The sequence below is a fragment of the Melospiza melodia genome, chromosome 22, assembly GCF_035770615.1.
Source record: "Melospiza melodia melodia isolate bMelMel2 chromosome 22, bMelMel2.pri, whole genome shotgun sequence".
NCBI classification, from domain to species: Eukaryota; Metazoa; Chordata; class Aves; order Passeriformes; family Passerellidae; genus Melospiza; species Melospiza melodia.
In genome coordinates this window covers 11,781,042-11,800,572 of record NC_086215.1, presented here as the reverse complement: position 1 = coordinate 11,800,572, position 19,531 = coordinate 11,781,042, and the positions used below count along the sequence as shown (strand labels likewise).

At 52.0% G+C, this 19,531-nt stretch overlaps 1 protein-coding gene across 10 annotated transcripts in view; it reads right to left on the bottom strand.

Moving 5' to 3' along the window:
• Positions 1 to 19,531, bottom strand: part of DAB2IP (DAB2 interacting protein) — a 151,087-nt gene that overhangs the window by 19,310 nt on the left and 112,246 nt on the right. For all 10 annotated transcript variants that reach the window (XM_063174536.1, XM_063174539.1, XM_063174541.1 and 7 more), the window contains 3 exons: positions 14,485 to 14,638; positions 8,999 to 9,097; positions 6,314 to 6,868 (listed from right to left, as the gene is read on the bottom strand). In XM_063174536.1, coding sequence (XP_063030606.1) covers positions 6,314 to 6,868; positions 8,999 to 9,097; positions 14,485 to 14,638 — 808 coding nt within the window. The remainder of the gene's footprint in view (positions 1 to 6,313; positions 6,869 to 8,998; positions 9,098 to 14,484; positions 14,639 to 19,531) is intronic.

Below are 19,531 nucleotides of genomic sequence, written 5' to 3'. Positions count from 1 at the left end.
TCAGGTCCCTGCCAGTGTCTGGATGGGAGCTTTGCACCAGATGCAACTTGCTCTGTTTCATTTTTCACATGGATATCTCAGCATTGAAAGTTTAATCAAGGTTCAACAAACAGCTTTCCCTGAATCCAGGAGGCCCAAATAATTTAATCCACAGACCCTCCATCACTGTGCTCCTGTGCCAGGCAAAGCAAACCCTGGGGCAGGCAGGTACAGCCCTGTGTCAGAGCACAAGGAGGGGATGAGACATCCCTTCAGTACCCAAGGATCCACTGCTCCCACCTTCCACAACACTCTGGGACCAACACACTGCCCTGACCTTCCCCAAGACCCTCCAAAAAAGCCAGAGGAGGAGCTTTGGGCTAAAAAAAACCCAAACACTTCCATTATTTCTTTAGCCAGAAGATGCCCTTCCTCAAATCCTGCTACGTCTGCAGTGCTCCGGCAGCTGCAGAGGCAAAAATCCCTCCTGGAAGCAAAGCACGTGCCTCCCTCTGCTATTTTCTCTCATTTTGCCCTTTTTATCAGCCAAGCTGGAATGAAACTTTAAAACCCTGCTCAAATCCCGTTAGCTGCTATCTGGGTAACTCTATCACCTTTATCTTCCCGGGGCTCTCCCAGGGTACGTTTCAATTCCAAGCCACCGCTCAGGCTGACACAAGGTGCTGATTCTTAATTAGCAGCCGCTGACCTTGGCTTTGCTTGATTCTCTTTCCTGTCACTTTCCCAACATACTAATTATCTCAGGAACACTGAGTTTTACAGCGTCTCTTAGCCAAGTGTTTGCTTTTCCCCTCTTGTCAGCTGAGCACTGCCTGCTGAGTCCTGCAAACCCAGGGCCAAGTGGGAGCCGCAGTTAATGTGAATTTGGGTGACTTGGGCTGATCTACGGAATTCACTAGAATATAAAACGAGGCAAGATTCCATGGCAGGACTCAACACAAAGCCAGAAAAAAATCCCCTGGAAATCTCTGCTGCTGTTTTTATTCCCTATGGAGCATCTGCAGCTCAGCAGCTGGGAAAGGACTCCTTGTCTCCGAAGTGGAAAGGAAAACTGCTGAAGTCCCAGAGAATTCCATGATGGCACAGCACCCAAAGCTGAGCAGTAACACTGCAGAATGTGGCCTTGCAACTGAGCAGGGAAGGGGGGGCGAGCCAGGACACCCAGCAGCATCCCAGGGGTCAGGATCCTCCCTGTCCCTGCAGGTCTGGGCTGCAGAGCCATCCAGCCAGGCTGCAGGAGCTGCCCTGGGTAGTGTGGGGGTCAGAATTCCCCCAGGCAGCTCCTGGGGTGAGCTCCTCTGCAGGGACTGCTCTGGGCAGCTCCATGAGCCCTGGCAAGGGTCACTTCCCATGACATGCTGCCACCCCTGGCCCTGCCACTGGCCAGACCTTCACTTCTTCCCTCCACAGAAAAACCACACCAGCTCTGGATTACACTTCTGCTATCTCTGCCCTAAGTACTCCAGCAGCCAGCACTCAGAAGACACAAATGGAATGCAAATACTTGTGGAATCCCTCCGGGGGCCTCACTCACCCACATACAAGGTCCTGAATAAAATGCAATAACTAAAGCCAATAAAACTCCCTGTTTCTGAGCAGCACAGATCAGCAGGGGGTTGTTTTCAGTTAGGGCCCCTGGCAATGGAAGAAAATAAGATGCTTTATTTCATTACATCAGAGTCGAGAGGGGAAGGAAGAGGTCTACAGTCAAAATTAAGGGCTGTGGCAGTGTTCTTCAGGCTCGTTCCCATGTTTATTTTAAGGCTTTTTGCTTCAGACTGGACAGATCTGAACCTGTGCGACCCCAGTCGCTGCACATATGCTGATAAGAGAAGAGCAATTCATAAATAAATTCAGAGCATGACAGCACAAGGCTGCACTGGTCTCCACTTTGCACATAAACCACCCTGTGCTACTCCAAGGCAGCTCCTCCCTGGCAGGGCTGTGGTGGGAGCAGGAGCACTGCCAAGGGAGCCAACAAGCAACACCAGTCTTGTAGGATGTGTCCTGTCCAAATGCAGGAAGGATTCTGCACTTTGCCAGCCCAGGCTCTCTGGGATGTGTCCAGAGCTGGAGCACAAGGGGTGCCAGGGGGCTGAGGAGCCCCAGGGCCCTGCACTGCCCGGGGTGGTCACACCCCCCTGGGATGGAGCTGATCACTCCTGCTGTTGTCACTGACTGATGGGCAGATTGACTCTGAAATAATAAGGTTCTCCAAATCACAAGCCTGATTAATAGGATTGACTTAACCTTAAGAGGATTGAATTGATAAAGGTAATAAGATTATTGCTTATTTCAAAGACTAGCTCAGAGTCCAGCTGGGCCCTTATGCAAAGGTGAAAAGCAGCAGTGGCCGGTAGGGCTGCAGGTTTCAGGTGCAGCAGCACTGGGACACACCCAGGGGGAGGGAACTGCGGTGCAGGAGGATCAGGAGGGAAAGGAGAGCACAGAGGGGCAGCAGCTGGGTCCTGGTCCTGGGCAGATGCTGTGAAACCAAGGAGCCCAGCCCCAAGTTCTCCACTCTTCCATCACACAGCTCCTCTGAGGATCTGCTCCAGACACCTCTCTGCCAGGAAACAGAGCAATGTTCCCCCTTTGAACCCTGGAACTCATCCCATGGCACTTCTGACCTTTTCTAATTCTCCTTGGGAAAAGGTGAATGGCAACGTGAGGGTTAACCCACAGCAATCTGTGTCCATCACCTTGCTCAGGGAAATAAGCAAACCTGAGGGATACAACAGGAACACAACGCTGAGTGACCTCTCATGTCCCTGTGTGGAGTTCAGGTCCCAGAGCCCTGACCCAGCCCAGAACGTGGGGTTCCAGCAGATGCACACGGGGGGGGGCAGCTCCATCTGCTCAGCTGAGGCACATCCTCGCAGCACAAACAAACAGGGACACATGTTTATTCCTCACTCCATTCCCAGCACCATAAATATTTATTTCCAGTGAGCAGCTGGTTAGTTAGAGCTTTGTCTAATGCTGGGTTTGATCTACCAGAGCTCTGGACAAGAGAAGTTTTTTGTATATTTATGGTCATGAACTGAGCTCTGGGAGCTCTAAGACAGCCCTGAAACAAAACAAAGCATGGAAATATTCCGGAAGCAACAGAAGTCCTTTAGGAAGGATGCAGCCACCCACCCACAACCACATCACAGGGGCCACACCAAGCCCTGTAAGGCAGAACTGAGCACTCCTGGTAACTCCAACCCTGGCAGCAGAACTGCTTTAAGACTTTGTGTGTTTTGTCTGAGAGCTGCAGAACATGTCAAAACTGCTGGGCATCTCCTCATCCTTACAGGGAACAAACACTGCATCAGTGCTCTCACCAGGAAGGTTTTGAAAACAGGTAACAAGTGAAGGACTGAGCTGAGAGGCCCCATCTCTGCTTCAACCACCAAATATCCTCTTTCAGCCTTTCTTGCCATAAGAGAAAGGGGACATCTGTGTGTGCCGAGAGCTGATGGATGCCTGTCAGATTTTCCAGCGGGCTGGGAGAGCTCCCTCCCTCCCCCCTGAGTGGCTGCACTCAGAACCTTATCAGAACCTTATCAAAACCTCTTCCCCTCCCCTCCACCCACTGGCCTGGCAGCTGCTCAGGGCTTTCCAGGCTGCCCCGTGCACACCAACCCGGCGCTGCAGGGATGAAGTTCTTCCCTTTCCCACACAGAGATCAAGGGAAGAACAGACTTTGACTCCAGAGGGGACTCTCCTTTCATGCTCCCCTTTTTAAGCTATTGTGATACAGCTACAGCCCAGCAAGAAGCAGAGATTTAGGGAAAAAATTCAGCTACAGCCCTTGTGCCCCTTCCACCTGCAGCCCCAGGTGCTCCTGCCCCCCTGGCAGGAGGGACTCTGGGTTTAGCAGCTCCAGGTAACCACACCTGGTGGGCAGGGGTCCCTCGGGCAGGGACAGGGGTGGCTGGGAGGGACCCGGCTGTGGCTGGCACGTGGCACCATCACACCATCACACACCTCTCAGCCCCAGCTCGGGCAGACACACGGCCCCATCCCGGCCTCATTAAGGGATTACCCCCTATTTACAGCAAATCGCTGCAGGAAAACACGGCCCGAACAGCCCTACAGCAATTAGCTGCTAACGAGTCTCCCAAGATAATCTACTGGACACTTGTGTCACAGTCCGTAATTGCTGCTTCAGCCCAGTACGGCAGCCAGGAGCCACAGAACCCCTCTATCAGAGACATCAATCAGCGGCTGCCGATGGCACGGCCGCAGGGCAGGGGGGTTTGAGGGCTCACTGGGAAGGCTCCTGGTGATGCACAAGGATGAGGAACCACCTCCAGCCCGGGCAATTTCCCAGAGTCACAGGGGACAGACGCTGGAGAAGGGGGGCCCTGCCTGCTGTCCCTCACTCAGGGTCAGGGTGCTGGGACAGCCACGGGAGCTCTCCTGAGGGGTTCTGGGGTGCACTCACATCCCCCAGGCAGGCCTGAAGGGCATGCTTTCTTCTCTCATTCATTATTTTTCTACCTTTCTGCTGCTTTTCCCTCTCCCTGCTTGTCCAGCCCAGGCTGCAGCACCTGGTTCCCATGCTCCAATAACTCCTGTTGCTCTGACAGCTCCCCAAACCCGGCGCTAATGCTGATGGCAGATGACAGGCAGCGAAAGCAGAAGCTCCATTTTAGGGGAAAAGTCATCAAGTCTGTTTACTGTTTGCTGTGTCTCCTGTGTAAAGCCTCTGGGATCTCAAGCACTGATGCAGACACATGTCTGGAAACACACTTGCTCCCTCTGGAGCCTCTCCAGCACTGAGAGGCAGAGGAAAAAGGTTGGAGCAGTGACAGCCACTCTCAGCCATGCCCACACATGATCCATGGTGATTAGGACTGGGATGACACTTGAAGCCTTTTGCACCAGAACCGTGTAAACTGTGGACAGGGTCTTGCATGGCAATGTTATTCCCACAAAGCTCTGGCATTAGAGCTGCAGGAGCCACAGTGAGGGGCAGCAGAGCTCCTGGTGCCAGCACGAGGCAGGGCTGAGCCCAGGAACCACGGGCTGACAGCTCTGGAGCCCTGAACAGAGACACCAAGCTCAGCTCTTGTGCAGCCATAGCCTTGCTCCCCACAGGTCCCTCCCTGCACTCCTGGGATCAGGAGGCTTTAGCAGGGCTATTTTCTCTGCTGCTGCAGCAGCAGGCCCCCAGCTCCCAATCCTCTCAGCGAGCTTTGCCTGCCTTGAACCAGATCAGGAAGCCAAGGCACTTCTCTGTCTGACAGATGGTAACTCAGCCTAATCCACGGCCCGGCCACGGGCCCGGCAGCAGCGGCAGCTGCCAAGGAAGCAGAGCCTTGTGACTGCCCCTCAGGTGAGGAGCTCACATCTCCTCAGCACTGAGAAAGCTCTGGACATCCTGCCCTTCCCCAGCTCTCCCCTGCAGAGTGCAGAGAGGTGGTCACAGTGATGCTTTAACTCCTGCAGCCCCAACATGGGCACTGCCCCCTGTGGCTGTGCCAGGCCACAGGGATGGAGGATGCCCTGCAGTGGGGTCACTCCCTGCCCCGTGTGCTGGGCATCCCAGCTCTGCCCACCCTGCCTGCTCCCTCACAGGTCACAGCCAGCAGTAACTCCCACTCTCTGCCTCCTCCTGGCCTGCTTCTTCCCCAGACCTGGAACAGCATTCCCAACAAGGAAGGAGCTCAAAGTGATCCACAAAGGCTGAACTTCCACCATGTGCAAGGTGGTGGCATCAACCTCCAATGGGCACTGCCATGGGAGCATCCCTGGACCCCCTTCCAAAAGCAGCAGGACAGACCCTGAAGACCAAGAGCTGATCCAGAGACAAACATGCCTGCAGGCACTTTGGTCTGGAATTCTGGAGAGGCTGCTCCCTCCTGTTCAGCTGCACTGTGCAGGGTGCTCAGCAAAAGGGAGCAGAGCACGGAACCCAGAACACCCAGCACACACAGGCTGCACAGCTCAGGCCAGCACTGCTTACATTCCAGCCTGGAAAATTGCCTTCTTGCTTACTTTCACAACTGTGCCTGTTTATACAGAGAGAGCCTGGCCCCTGAGCCTCCAGAAGAAGAAGAGTGAAGCAAAGTGGCTCAGTTGGTGTCTCGTGGTCCCACCAACCTCTCTGCTAATTAAGCAACTCGTGCTGTGTGTGCTACCAACTGGTTTGCAATCAAAAGGAAAACAGAGCACGTTAACGATGGCCTGAAGCCCAACTGAGGAGCTTTCCCAACCCAACCCCAGAGTCTGCTCTGACAGTGCCAGAGGGGACACCACAGGTGGCAGGGGGGACACCACAGACGGCACAGGGGACACCACAGGTGGCAGGGGGTCCTACCTTGGCCTTGCCCGTGCTCTGCAGGATGTGCACCAGCGCTGACGCCATCTCCTCCTTGTTCTTGACGCTCAGCGAGGGCTCCAGCACCGAGCACAGCACCATGTAGTTGTTGGTGATGTACTCAGCAAACTCCTTGTACATCTCCATGGGGAGGATGCTCATGCTCTGGTAGCGGGATTTGATGCGGATCATGGGCCCTGGGGCCTTGCCCTTGCCGGGGTTGGGGCTCACCACTGGGTACCATTTCTCCACAAACTGCCGGCCCGTCACCGAGCTCACAGGGATGTTCACCTGCCCAATGAAGTTGGTCTTGTCCTTCTTCTTCTTCTTGTCAGTCTCTTTGTATAAGTGCACAGTAATGTTTTTGAGCGATGGGAGGTTATTAAATTCAAAGTGCTCCCCCCAAAAGACATTATCAGTTTTCAATTTACAGGTAGTTCGTGCATAAAGAACGTCATCCAGGCATAATTCACACAGGTACTTTTTCTTAGCTGGCAGGTCCTTGGCTTCAATAATCCATAACTTTAACATATTCTCTACCCTTCTGCTGTTGTCCTGAAAAAAAGATGCAAAGAAAAAAAGGTCAATAAAAAAACCCACAAAGCCAAGAACAACAAAACTGGAGATATGAATTAATTATTTCGGATGTGCTAAATGAGCGGAGGCTTAATTACACTTTATTTTAAGGAAATACTGGTTCTCAAGAATTTGCATAATAACACTACTTATGTTAATTTTCCAAAATATCATCGTGCTCTCCATGTCTGTTGGTGCCAATTAATATAAGGAACAAGGAAGATAAAACCCCTCCAAATCATAAATGTACCATTTCCCATTCCCTGCCAAGAGGGCCTCTGAAGAATCTGAAAGAACCTCATTGGTCCTCAATGGATTGAGCAAAGCAGAAGCTGTTACAGGTATCTCACAGCCTCCTCTTTTCTCAGTAGAGACTGAGTTCATGATATTTCCTGTAACAGAGCAACAAAAGGGACCTGAATGCACACCCAGGGATCACCTCATCCACCTGGGAATGCCACCACCAAAGGCAGGGGAAAAGCTGTTTGTAAAACCTCACCATATTTTAGGGCAGAAGTCCAGAGCACCCAAGTTGAACATTGAGAGGAATCATGGGAGAGGACATCCCATGGGAGAATCAAGACAATTCAGAGACAGAAATCTGCCTTGGATATCTTTTAAACAGTAACAGAGCCAAGAATACTGTGGATCTTTCAGAGCTCCCTCGTGATGCTGAGCTCATCCTGGAAGAACATCCAGGGGTATTTGCTGCAGGAGTGACTCCAAAGATAAAGCACTGGCAGCTGCAGCACTGCTGGGATTCTGCAAACCCTGTTTAGTTTGGAAACTGCTCACTGAAACAGCAGCCACGGCTTACTCTGCTCAGCCCAGGAGTCTGAGCAGGAACATTTCTGCTGCAAGTCCACAATGGGGTACTGTAGGTTCAGGAAGTACACACAGGAACTGCACAAGAACACTGAATTCCTGACAGAAATATCAAGCTGGACACTGAGAGTGCATTGTCTGTAAACTCAAACAAAGATGGAAAGTTCAGCCATCAGTTACTGCAGGTTTTGAGATGATGGAAACACTTCCAAATGGATTTCCACTCCACACTGCACCTTGAAGCCATAGTGACAGCCCAGCCCCAGCTTGCATTCCCAGGAGTTCTCTCATGCTAAGTGTGACCACACAAACCTTACAGAGCCCCCTCAGGTCAGGATCACCAGGAAAAGCCCTGGGAAGGTCCTGGAGCAACTGAACTTCCCTAGAGCAACATGCTGCCAGAGGCAGAAGGCCACCTCTCCCCTCCCCTGCTCACACTCTGATATTACAGGAAATCTTTTATTCTGACATTTGGCACTGTGCTGGGAACAACAAACCCTGAGACTGAGGGCCCCTCAGAACCCAGCAGGCCTGGACTGAATCAGTGTGCACAGCCACGAGTTCACAGGATTCCATCATTTGTGTTTCTCTGACCAGCAGAAGAAGACTTGGTTGAGCTCATCAGCTGTGGAATCCTGCATTAATCCTGACCAATCTTTGCAGCCAACTCCAGCACAGCAGGGAAGAAGCAGCTATACATTTTATTTTAGGATGTACTTAGTCCTAGTGGGCCATAAAAATGCATACTGGGTGTCCCTGTGCTCGAGTGAAGAGAAGGATTTTTCCTGTAAATCCCAGGAGAAGACTTTGCACCTTGACTGGCTGCAGAAGGGAAAGCTGCACTCCACTGCCACCTCTGCAAATGGACACCTGAGCTCCCCAGCACTGAGGCAGGAGCTGTGTCAGGAGCTGACACGTGAACTCCTCACTGTTCAGCCTGGTGACGTTGCTGGCAGCTCCCTGACATCTGTCCCAAGGCTGCTGGGAGGTGACAGCCCTATGGAAGTGGCAAGGACCATCAGTAACAGCAGCACTGAAGATTCATCTGATCTGATCAATTCTTAGCAAGAGCTGAGGCAGCGTGTGCTGAGAAGAGAGGGGAAGGAATAATTGGCGCTTTTCTGTAAATATAATTGTGGAAGAAAGCAATATGGAAAAAGGCTGACCCCGAGCTCCAGTTACTCACTCCAATGACAATAATCCCCTGCTGCTCCCATGCACTGGGCTATGGAATGCAGTAACTGGGAGCTGAAGCAGAGCAGAGGCAGCTCCTGCCAGCCCTACCTTGTTGGGGTGCACGGCGCGCCGCAGGTTCTCCATCCATTTATCTCGCTCCGCCGCCGAACGGCACGAGAAGCATTTGCTGCCTGATGAAGTCGTCACCTACAGGGAAAGGAACAGGATTATGTCTTGACCAGCACACTGCAGCGTGTGGCTGGGGAGAGAGGGGGGCTTAGGGAAGATCCTACTGGATTTTATTTTTTTTTTTTAAGTGAACAGCTTTACCCAAGCATGAAGCAACAGCCCCTAAGGCTGGTGGAAAAACAGGACAACTCTGTGTGTAACAGAAATAATCATAGAAGCAAACTCCAATTACTTCTCCTCTTCCACACCAGAAAACACTAGATAATGGGCCCCATGCATGTGATGCTTTAAACCACCAAGTTCCACAACTGACGGAGTGCAAATCCTCAGATGAACTAAAGATAAATTGGAACTCTGAGTGGTTACTTGGCATTCCTCCAGGCTCAGCCCAAAGCCTGTGACAGTAACAACCCATTCCTTGTTCCCAGCAGAACACTGGCTCAAAAAGCCAGCTTTCCCACCTTCCCCCTTGGTGTCCTGTGGCTCCTGGAGCCCTTGCTGGGAAGATCATGGGGACAGGTCTGTAGAGCCCCTCCTGGCCATGGCACAGCCTGTGCCAGCTCATGGCCCAGCTGGGGCGAGTGCCATGGGCTCACAGCACCCACCCCAGCTGGGGAGAACCAGGGGGGGCTTCCCAACCTGACATGGCTGGAAGTGCTGCTGAGCCCTCCTCTCACCTCTCATGCTTCCAGGTCAAGGGATTTTCTGCAGTATTTTTGTAACTTTCTCTGGCCATTGGGAGTTCATAGCCAGGGTTCAAGAAACACACTCACAGCAGTGACACTTCCAGTGGTGCAAGTGCCCCTTATTCCTCATCACACTCCTGCTGTCCCAAGGAAACTCAATCCTGCTGAGCCCATGGAAGCACCACTGTCTGGCAGGCCAGAATGACAAGGCACCACATTTCCTTCCTGTGCCCCCATGCCAAACTTCCCTGGCACCAAAGCCAACAGCTCCCTGCAGCTGCTCCTCACACACAGATATTCCCCAAGCTGCCACCTCCTCCACTCAGGCTGGTCCTGACACCAGGAACGTGGCTCCAGCTCTCTGCCCTCTGCATTTCCTTTGCCCAGCAATATTCACCATGTACAGCTCTGCTGGGAGGCTGAATGGACCTGGCTGCTGCTTTAAATAACTCCCCTCTGAGCTTCATTTCCGCCAGCCTCAACCTGCAGAGTTATTTGTGAGTGCTTTATCATCTCCCAGTGTTTGTGTTTACACACTGTGCACTGGGTTATCAGCTTCTGGGAGACACAATCTCCTTTAATTTCATGTATCTCCCAGAAGCCCACCCTGTTCTTACAGCAGAGCTGGCACTTGCTAAGATTTGTCATTAGCAAACCTCAGTGATAAGTTGAGCACATCCCTTCCTTTGAACACAGACCAGGGCAGAATGAGGAGAGGCTGTTCTGTCTTTACACAAAAACGCAAAGAATCTTCAACCCTTGATATTCCAGAGGCTTTTTCCTTCAGACAGACATTCTCCCAGTTCCTTGCACACTTTAATATTCTGCCTGTAAAATACATTCAGCTGAGCACAAGCTCTCCTGGAGTTCCAAGAACAGACTCCATACCAGCAGGCCCAGCAGGGTCATCTTTGCAGCCTCCTTTTACCCTCCAGAGCATTTCCAGCTCCTTCAGAATCTCCCATGACAAACCCGCTGCCTCATCTCCTCTCCACTGCTGCTGATGCTCCTTTAACCTCCATCCCTGAGCCTTCCCAACAGAGCTCTGCTGGCACACAGGACTGTCACTGCATTTTATTGCCACATGCATTAGGTAAACACATGCATTATCATGGCCAAATTCCTTATTCTATTTTAAACCACTTATAAGTTAATCTTTCAAAACCTAAAAAAGCTGTAACTGTCATACTGAAGTGAGAGAAGGGGAAAATCATGTGTCAGATATGAAGTGTGTCTTGGTCTGATGGGAGCTGAAGATCACATCTACCATGTGTGACCAAAAATGTAATTTCCCTCAGATTTGTAATCAGATCCCAGCTTTGAGTTCTGACTTAAATATCATATGGCATTAATGATCTTTATGAGATATTAATTAACTTTATAAAGAGAGTATTCTGGTCTCATCAAGATTTTGGATATGCTGGAATGCTGTTAATGTACAGGACAAACTCAATTAATAAAACTCATTAATTCCTGAAATGTTACTTCTCCTATTCATTATCCCCAGTCCTCGGATGGACAATCTGTCCAGATAAAATCTTGTCTTTTTAAGACAGTGCTGAGGTACAGGGTGGCTTCACTTGAGGGGCCATGCATGGAGTGCCAGGGGATGCTGACGGAGCACTGAGGGTGCCTCACTCCTGTCCAGGGGGTTTTCCAAGGCTCTCTCAGGGCTCAGCTGCACCCCTGGCCCTGCAGCTGCTCCAGGCATCCCAAGGCCACGCGAGCAATGGCCAACGTTTGCACAGCTGGATCAAATCTGCTGCTGCTAAATTTAGCTCCACTAAATTCTCCCTTGCTGAGGCAAGGCCAGGATGAGGCAACAGGCTCAGCTGCATTGGAGCAAGCACAGTTTGTCTTTCCCTCAGCTGTGTCCTGGGACAGCTCAGGAATGACCGCGCAAGGGGACAAGGCTTTGGTCTGCCAAGACCTAAGAGAGCCCCTCAGCCCTCATGGCCCTGCCTGGCCCAGGAGCCCCAAAATCCAGGGCCAGGAACAGGCTCTGAGCCCCTGCTCCTGCCTGAGATGCCCACTGTATATTTAGCACACGCAGCATGTGCAGTGGCACGGGATGATTTGCTGACTGAGGAGTCTTGCAAGGAGAAAGATGATGCTGAGTAATTTAAAAAAAAAAATCAATGAAGGAAACAAGTAAATACCGACTGCCAAGTACTCAGCAAGTGAGAAAAAAGCAAGTTTCACAAAACTAAGTACGCAGAAAAAGCCAAATGCAGCCTGTGGAAAAGCCCTGCCCTGGTGCTGACTGTGCTCCCTGGCAGAGCTGAGGGGAGCAGGGCCGAGCACGTCTGAATGCAGCGTGGTGGGGACAGAGGGAGGAACAATTCCCTGCACCTTCATCCACCAGCTGCCTCCCAAGGAGACACTTGGTTGTTTTCCACTGCAGATGGCTCTGGCACCTCTCGCTTTTGTCTCCGTCTGGGTGTGCTGCCAGTTCCTCTCCAAGCTGCTCTGCTCCATCTGCAGCCATGTCAGCTCCTCCTGGCCTGTGCCAGCCCCTCCTGGCCCCTGTCAGCCCCCCCTGGCCCCTGTCAGCCCCTCCTGGCCCCTGTCAGCCCCTCCTGGCCCCTGTCAGCTCCCCCTGGCCCCTGTCAGCCCCTCCTGGCCCCTGTCAGCCCCTCCTGGCCCCTGTCAGCCCCCCCTGGCCCCTGTCAGCCCCTCCTGGCCCCTGTCAGCTCCCCCTGGCCCCTGTCAGCCCCTCCTGGCCCCTGTCAGCTCCCCCTGGCCCCTGTCAGCCCCTCCTGGCCCCTGTCAGCTCCCCCTGGCCCCTGTCAGCTCCCCCTGGCCCCTGCCAGCCCCCCCTGGCCCGTTCCCTGTGTCAGGGAGCTCTGGTGGCCCCAGGCCAGCTGGGGATGGGAACAGCTCCGGGCACTGTCCCTGCCCGGCCACCAGAAGGTGAAGGATGAAGGATGGAGCAAGGCTGGCAGTGCCCAGCAGGAGCTCCACTGCCCAGCTGGAGAACAGCCCTGCCTGCTCCCAGCACAGCTCCCGAGGGAGCAGCTCCACAACAGCCTCACAGGGCAGGGATGAGACACCACCAAGGGCAGCACCTTCCCCATCCACTGCACAGAGAACACCTCAGAGCCCCCCTCATCCCTGTGATCCTGGCAGGGCCTTCCCACCTGGCATTTCTTGGCCAGGGCTGCTTTTCCAGGACACCTCCTGAGCTCCTTGGTGTCCCCCAGTGGTACCCCAGTGCTGTGGGCTGCAGTCACAGACTGCAAACCCATTCCAGTGCTGACCTCACTCCCAGCTTCCAGAGGCCCTCAGGAGCCACGAGAGCAGGGCATTGACACAAAGTGCATTTAGCTCTCACCTCGGTCCCTCCTGCTGGAGCTTGTTGGTGAGCAGCCACCAGTGACAAATCAATGTCCCTGTTGTTTCCTGGCATTCTTCCTCTCCTCTGCAGGCTTTGCAGAACAGCAATTAACACGTTCTTTCTTTACAGTGTGACTTCTCTTTATCCAACTCACTTAACCCCAAAATTTTCTTCCTCCTTCCAAGTGCTTGGCTTGTATAACTTCCCTCTCACTCAACTTTCTGCAAGTTCTGTTCATATCCCTTCCTCTCCTCTTGTGGGCTGAACAGAATTGGTAAACAATTCTTATATTATGGATGTCACATCTATTTTCCATCCAGCTTCATTTTATCTTTCTTGAGTGGAATGTAATAGAGGACACATAATTTACAAAACTGTTCCCCTCCTGACCCATTGCACTTGCTCAATTCCACAAAGAATGAACAGCAATGCAAAATTTATACTTCAGCCAACTACAGACTTTGTTTGAGGCTATTTTCTGTAAGACTGTTTTCATGTTATATTTTAAGAAATAGATCTTTTAACTCACCCATTTCAAAATGTGCTGATTTCGGTAAAGAAAAATGTCTTTATCTTTCCAGTCTGATTCCTCTGAACACTGGCATGTGTTCTCATCCAGCACTGCCCATCCAAGGACAGCCTGCAGCCCCATCACCCCCACAGCACAATCCAAACACAGCTACTCCATTTATCTGTATCCAAGCACAAACAGGTGTTACCTGCTCTTCACAGAAACACAAATATCCACTGCCTTATTACTGTAAGAAAACCATTTCCCAGTTCTGTACCCAGTCACTGCCATAAGCAATAACACTTTGCCATCCACATTTCAGGACAAATGATTCCCAAGATATCCTGTACTGAATTACCCAGCTACAGCCTGGGCTGTACGTGTCCTCTCCCTCCTGCTAGCACAGACCTTACCACATGCCATAACAGATGTCAAAGGAATCTGAAATGCTCACAGATTTTTCTATTTACCCAAACAAGGGAAGCTTCAGTTTTCTAGACAAAGTCCTCCACACTCCCACTGACAGCAGCAGGCTGGCTCTGTGACCACATGCACTGTCTCTGGGAACACTGAGTGGGGATTAGCACTTCCCAATATCTCTATGAACATAAACTGCAGGGGCATAAACAAATTCATGCTCTGCTGATACACAGCCCTAAGCAGTGCAGCACCTGTGCCAGCAGCTCTGCTTTACAAGGAGCTCATTGCTCTGATTGTGTGGATATGATCCTCCTTGGAAAGATGGGAGCAATTTTCTGCCTATGAAATGGTCTCTGTGCAGCAATTGTGAGCAGCAATGTTTGGGAAGAGCCAGGCCCCAGATGCCAGCCCACACCTGGCTCCCCACAACAGCCCCAGCACAGCTCCTTACCTCAAAGCAGTAGTCTTGTCCCAGGATGCTGCTGTGGACTGGCTTGATGACCACCTCCTCCTCCATGCTGAGATCCAGAGCCTCAACAGCACTACTGGGACTGAGCAGGGACTCGTGGGAGCGCGACTCCTTCAGCCTCGGCATTAGATGGGATCTGCAGGAACACAACAGGGTCAGAGGATGCTCCCTTCCCAGAGAAACCTGCCAGCAACATCTGCTACAACAACTGCACAATATTCCTGGGAACTGGAATTTCTGCCATGAAATAACCGAGGGCCCTGAAGAACAAGGCCTGCTACACTGTCCCATTTGTAATTTCTACTCTAAAGGTTCTGTAACAGGCAGTATGAGCAGTAAAACAATTTTTCCCAACTCAAATGCAGTCAGGAGTCAATTCTTTAGAGGTTTGCACACTGTGGGGTCTCTGAACAACTGAATCAAACTCTAAACAGCCACCACACCTGCTGAGGGAGACTTCCCAGGTGTGGGATGTTCCTAAACGAGCCCTCCCAGGTGTGGGGTGCTCCTAAATGAGGTTTCCCAGGTGTGGGGTGCTCCTAAACGAGCCTTCCCAGGTGGGGTGGAGCAGTGTGGGTGCATTGGAGGCCAGCTGGCTGCAGCACCTGCTGCTCTCTCAGCAGCACCATCAGGTCTCCAGCTCAGGTGCTGAGCTCTGGTGGTGCCAGAACCTCACCACAACAGCCACATCTGGATGTGCACTCTGTCACCAACAGCCCTTGGGCTCGTGAGCTCTCTCTGATTGTCACACACACCCCTGGGATGGGGACAGTGTGGAAAATAAGGCTGTGATAGCCCTATTGATTGATCTAAATGCTCTGGAGTCCCACTGGCAGCATTTAGCAGCAGGGAGCCCACAGACAGTGAGCAGAGCACCATTTTTGAGACAGCCAATACAATCAATGGTGCTGTAACTCTTAAAGCAAAACCAGAGCGCTCAAGGGGAAGAAAAAAAAAAAAACAAAAAGAAAGATAGTTAAGTACTCCCAGGGAAAACACAGCAAACCCATGAAGTGGCAAGGGGAAAAATAACTTGAGTGCAAAGGGAGCCTTCTCTATAGCCTGCACCACATCAGATGTTCCTATGCCAGACCTCTGATCCTGGTAACTCTGACCTTTAAAACCTCTGGCAAGCACTTGGGGGCTCCCAAAGAGACCAAATGTCCCTGCCACAAAGGGGCTGTGACGCCTCCTCCAAAGGCACGGAAGGACAGCAATAAGGGGAGTTTGTGATATTCTCAGCATGGTCCTTCAAGAGTCAAACAACAATGCTCCCAGTATGCTCCCAGCCTGCTCTGGTGTGTGTGCTGGGTTCTGTTGTTCTCCAGAATGAAGCTGACCAAAACAGAGAGAAATGTCAACAGTGCATGCAAAATTCATTGCTTGCAGTGAATCACACCCCAGGCTGGATGCAGAAACAGCCCAAGGAGATTCTCAGATGAAGGCAGCAGCAGCAGCAGATAAACAGGTGCTTCTCTAGATGTGCCATTAAGATTCAGGCCATGCACAAGCCCCAGGTGATAACAGAACTGCCTGTGGCTGTTCCCTGCCTGAGCTGCTCCATGGACAGCTCTGAGTGCCAGGGCCACCTCCTCCCCAGGGACACCCAGCCTGGGGACACCCAGGGTGCTCCCTGCACCCACCACAGCCAGGAGCAGCTGTGGGGACACCAGTAAAACATGTGCACAGCAGCCACCAGCACAGGCTCTCTGAGGGGACAACCTGCAGCCCCCAGTGCTGACAGCCCCGCTGGGGCTGGCACAGTCCTGGGCTCCATCAGCCCCAAGGCTCCCCATGCCATCAGCCATTCTCTCAGCTGCCCACTCACCCCACATCTCTGTGGTGAGTAAACTGATCTTTAGGAACCCAGCACAGTCATTTCCCAGTACTTTGTGGCAATTTTACACTGTCTTCAGAGAAAAGGGTCCCTATCCTTTTCCTCTGAATGATACTGTAAATGAACTCTAATACAGGCAGACAGATCAAGTTACCTCTGGATGCTGAGTGCAGAACTAATATCTAGGAGCTCAAGAATTGACAGTACAGACTTCTCACCCAGCCCAGATAAGCCCAGAATCAAGGCATTTCTGGTAAATCTTATTTCCATATTTTACAGATGAAATTAGAAAAGGTAAACAACCAAGTTGAGACTTGCATTCTTGTGTACACAAATATAAATACTGATAAAATAAACCACAACTCAGTACATCACTGAGTTGCATCGCCTCATGCTGGCCTAAGAATTTTTATAAAAAATGAAAACAAAACAAGTCTACTTTTCATTTAAAATGACTGCAGCTGGATGGCCCCGGGTGGGAGTGCAGATGTGCTATCTGAAGGATTACCAAGGGGGAGTTTCTCAGGACACACTACGCTCCCACCAGATTCAGCAAATGTGTGTTTATATCCCTCCACACTCCGCCAAATGCCTCTGGGAATCCTAAAATGAAGGGGACATTTTCAGGGAGTTATTTGTCAGGCCCTTGGCTCAGCAGGACCTGCTCCCACGGGTCTGTCTGTCCCTCCTGGCCGCTGGGATCCAGCCCAGGTCAGCAGCAGGCACGTTTCTCAGCAGATGCTGCTCCGTGCAGGGGAGTGCTGCAGGTCTCAAACCAGCCCTAAAACCCAGCATCTGTCTGTGTACCAAGGGCTAAGCGGGGAGATGTCATTAATTAGAGCTGCTGGAAATGTCAGCAGCAGGGATGAGGATGTCTCTGCCACAGCAGTCCTGGCAGGGCAGGATGAGCAGAGCCCCCTCCCAGGCTCTGTCCCATCTCTGTCCCAGCCCTGCCTTCAAAGGGCACACAGTCCTTTCACTTTAATCCCTGTTCCAGGGCAGAGAGCACTCGTGTCCCTCGGGGACATGGCATTGTGGCACGAGCCCATTTACAGGAAAACATTTGCCAGTCCCCATCGCTGCTCCCACAGAGCTCCCCTTGTAGCAGCAGTAACAGAAAGGCCACAAGCTGCTGCACCTGAGAGCAGCACCCACAGCACCAGGGACACCTGAGCCCCTGCAGACCTGTGCTGGCCATCAGCCCCCCAGACAGGCAAACACACCTGGGCACCATCTGCTGACAGTGAGCACACACCTGCAGGGCGCCAGAGGGACCTTGCTCACATCCATCCCCCTGCCATGCCTGTGCAGATGCTGCCTGTGGGGCTGTCCCATCTCCTGCTCCAGTAACTCACTGTGTACTCCAGGTCCTGTCCTGGTTTACGTCAGCTGATCCAATTCCAATCCTACACCTTTGTTTTAATAGCTGGGAAGGGCCAACTGCTCAGAGCCATCTCACAACAGGAACCCTGTTTCCAAACAGCACATTCAGTTCTTTTTGCCAAGGGCCTTTTTAAAATCCCTTTTTACTTGCCTAAAGTTCAGTTGAAATGAAGGGGGGAGGAAAAAATCTCATAAAAGACCACATTAGTTCTAAAGAGAAATAACATTACTGCTACCGGCACTGACCTGGCGAGTCCTGCAGAGCAGCACCAGTCTCTGGTTATTAAAGAAAGAGCTCTGCTGCCCGAGAGCAATCAGAGAGGATTGTTGTGCTAAATAATAAAAGTCATAAAACATTACCGTGTGAAGGGATGTATCCCCTCTGCCTGTGCCCTCCACAACCACCTGAGTGTCACCAAATCCAACCAGGACCATGGGGACTGCAGGGAAGTCTTGCAAAAACAAGGATGGAGAGGCAATCCATCCTCTCCTCACCCAACTCCAGGGCTGGGTTTTGAGCAATGGAGGCAGCAAACTGTGCTGCAAAGAGGCAACTCTGTCAGTCCTCATTTCAGAGCCTCACCTGCCTGAAACCACCTGGCCACTGCTCCTGTGGTTTTATGATGAAAATGTTCCTGATTATTTCTGAGAGACAGAAACAAACAGAGAACCTGGTGGGTGGCTGCACAGGGATGGAGCAGACACAAAACTTAACACTGAAACAAAGTGGGGGGGAAATGAAGAACCTTTCTTAAATCTCCTACTGTTGTGCTCTGAGAACATGAGCAGATTGGGGAATTGTGAAGGAAATCCAGGCCCTGAGCTGAAGAAGCCCCACTGGCACCAGCTGCAGAGCTGGCAGTGCATGCTTCCCCAGTGTCAGAAGGATCTGATCTCCCAAATTACATTTGACTCTGTGGCACTTCTCCTGGCCAGCAAAGATTCCCCGAGCGCAGCTTTTTGAGCTGACAGCTCTTTTGTGTGCCCAGCTGGGTGCAGGCTCTCTAGGGCAGCCCTGGTCCCCTCCCCTGCACTCACCCGCTGCAGGTGTCCCCCTGCCCAAGCACAGCAGAACGGCCCGGCAGATCCACACCCAGCACAGACAGCATCTAAATCTGTCTCCAGCCCGGGGATTAGGGGTTTGTTATGACTGGGAACAAAGTGCACAACTCCAGTAGATGGATTTGCAACATCAGATGGGAGAAGGATTTCAGCAGTCACAGATGGGGGTAAATCACCCGCCATGCCCTGCCCTGCGCCACTGCCCCTCCTGAGGCTCACTGTGGCACTGTGCCCTGCAGGGCCCACACGGCTCTGGTTCGGTTCCCCCTCTCCTGCACAGCAGCCCTGCCCTCCCAGGGCCCAGCAGCGCTTGTGACCCCCCCGCCGGGCCAGCCTCCCACTGACCTCCCAGCGCTGCTGCGAGCGAGTTCCCATCCCTTCCTCCCCCGAGCCTCATCCTGCTTCAATGTAACAAACAAACATGAAAGCGATGTTATGGGAATAACCACCACCAACAGCACACAAGAGAACTCGCAGGCTTCCAGAAGATGAAGAATTTTTTTTTTTCCTGCAGAAGAGGACGTGGGGATGGAGTCTCAGCATGCAGCAGCACACTCTTCTCCATGTTCTGTTGCCCTGAACTTTCTCCTGCCGTTCCCAGAACCCCAGCTGCTGATCCCTGCCTGGGAAACTCTGCTCAGCATACTCAGGATGGGAACCTGGCGTTACAGGTTGCCCTCACTAATGCAACACCTTCCCTGAGCAACACAAAGGACATGTAATTAAACTTATTAATGCCTGCCCTTG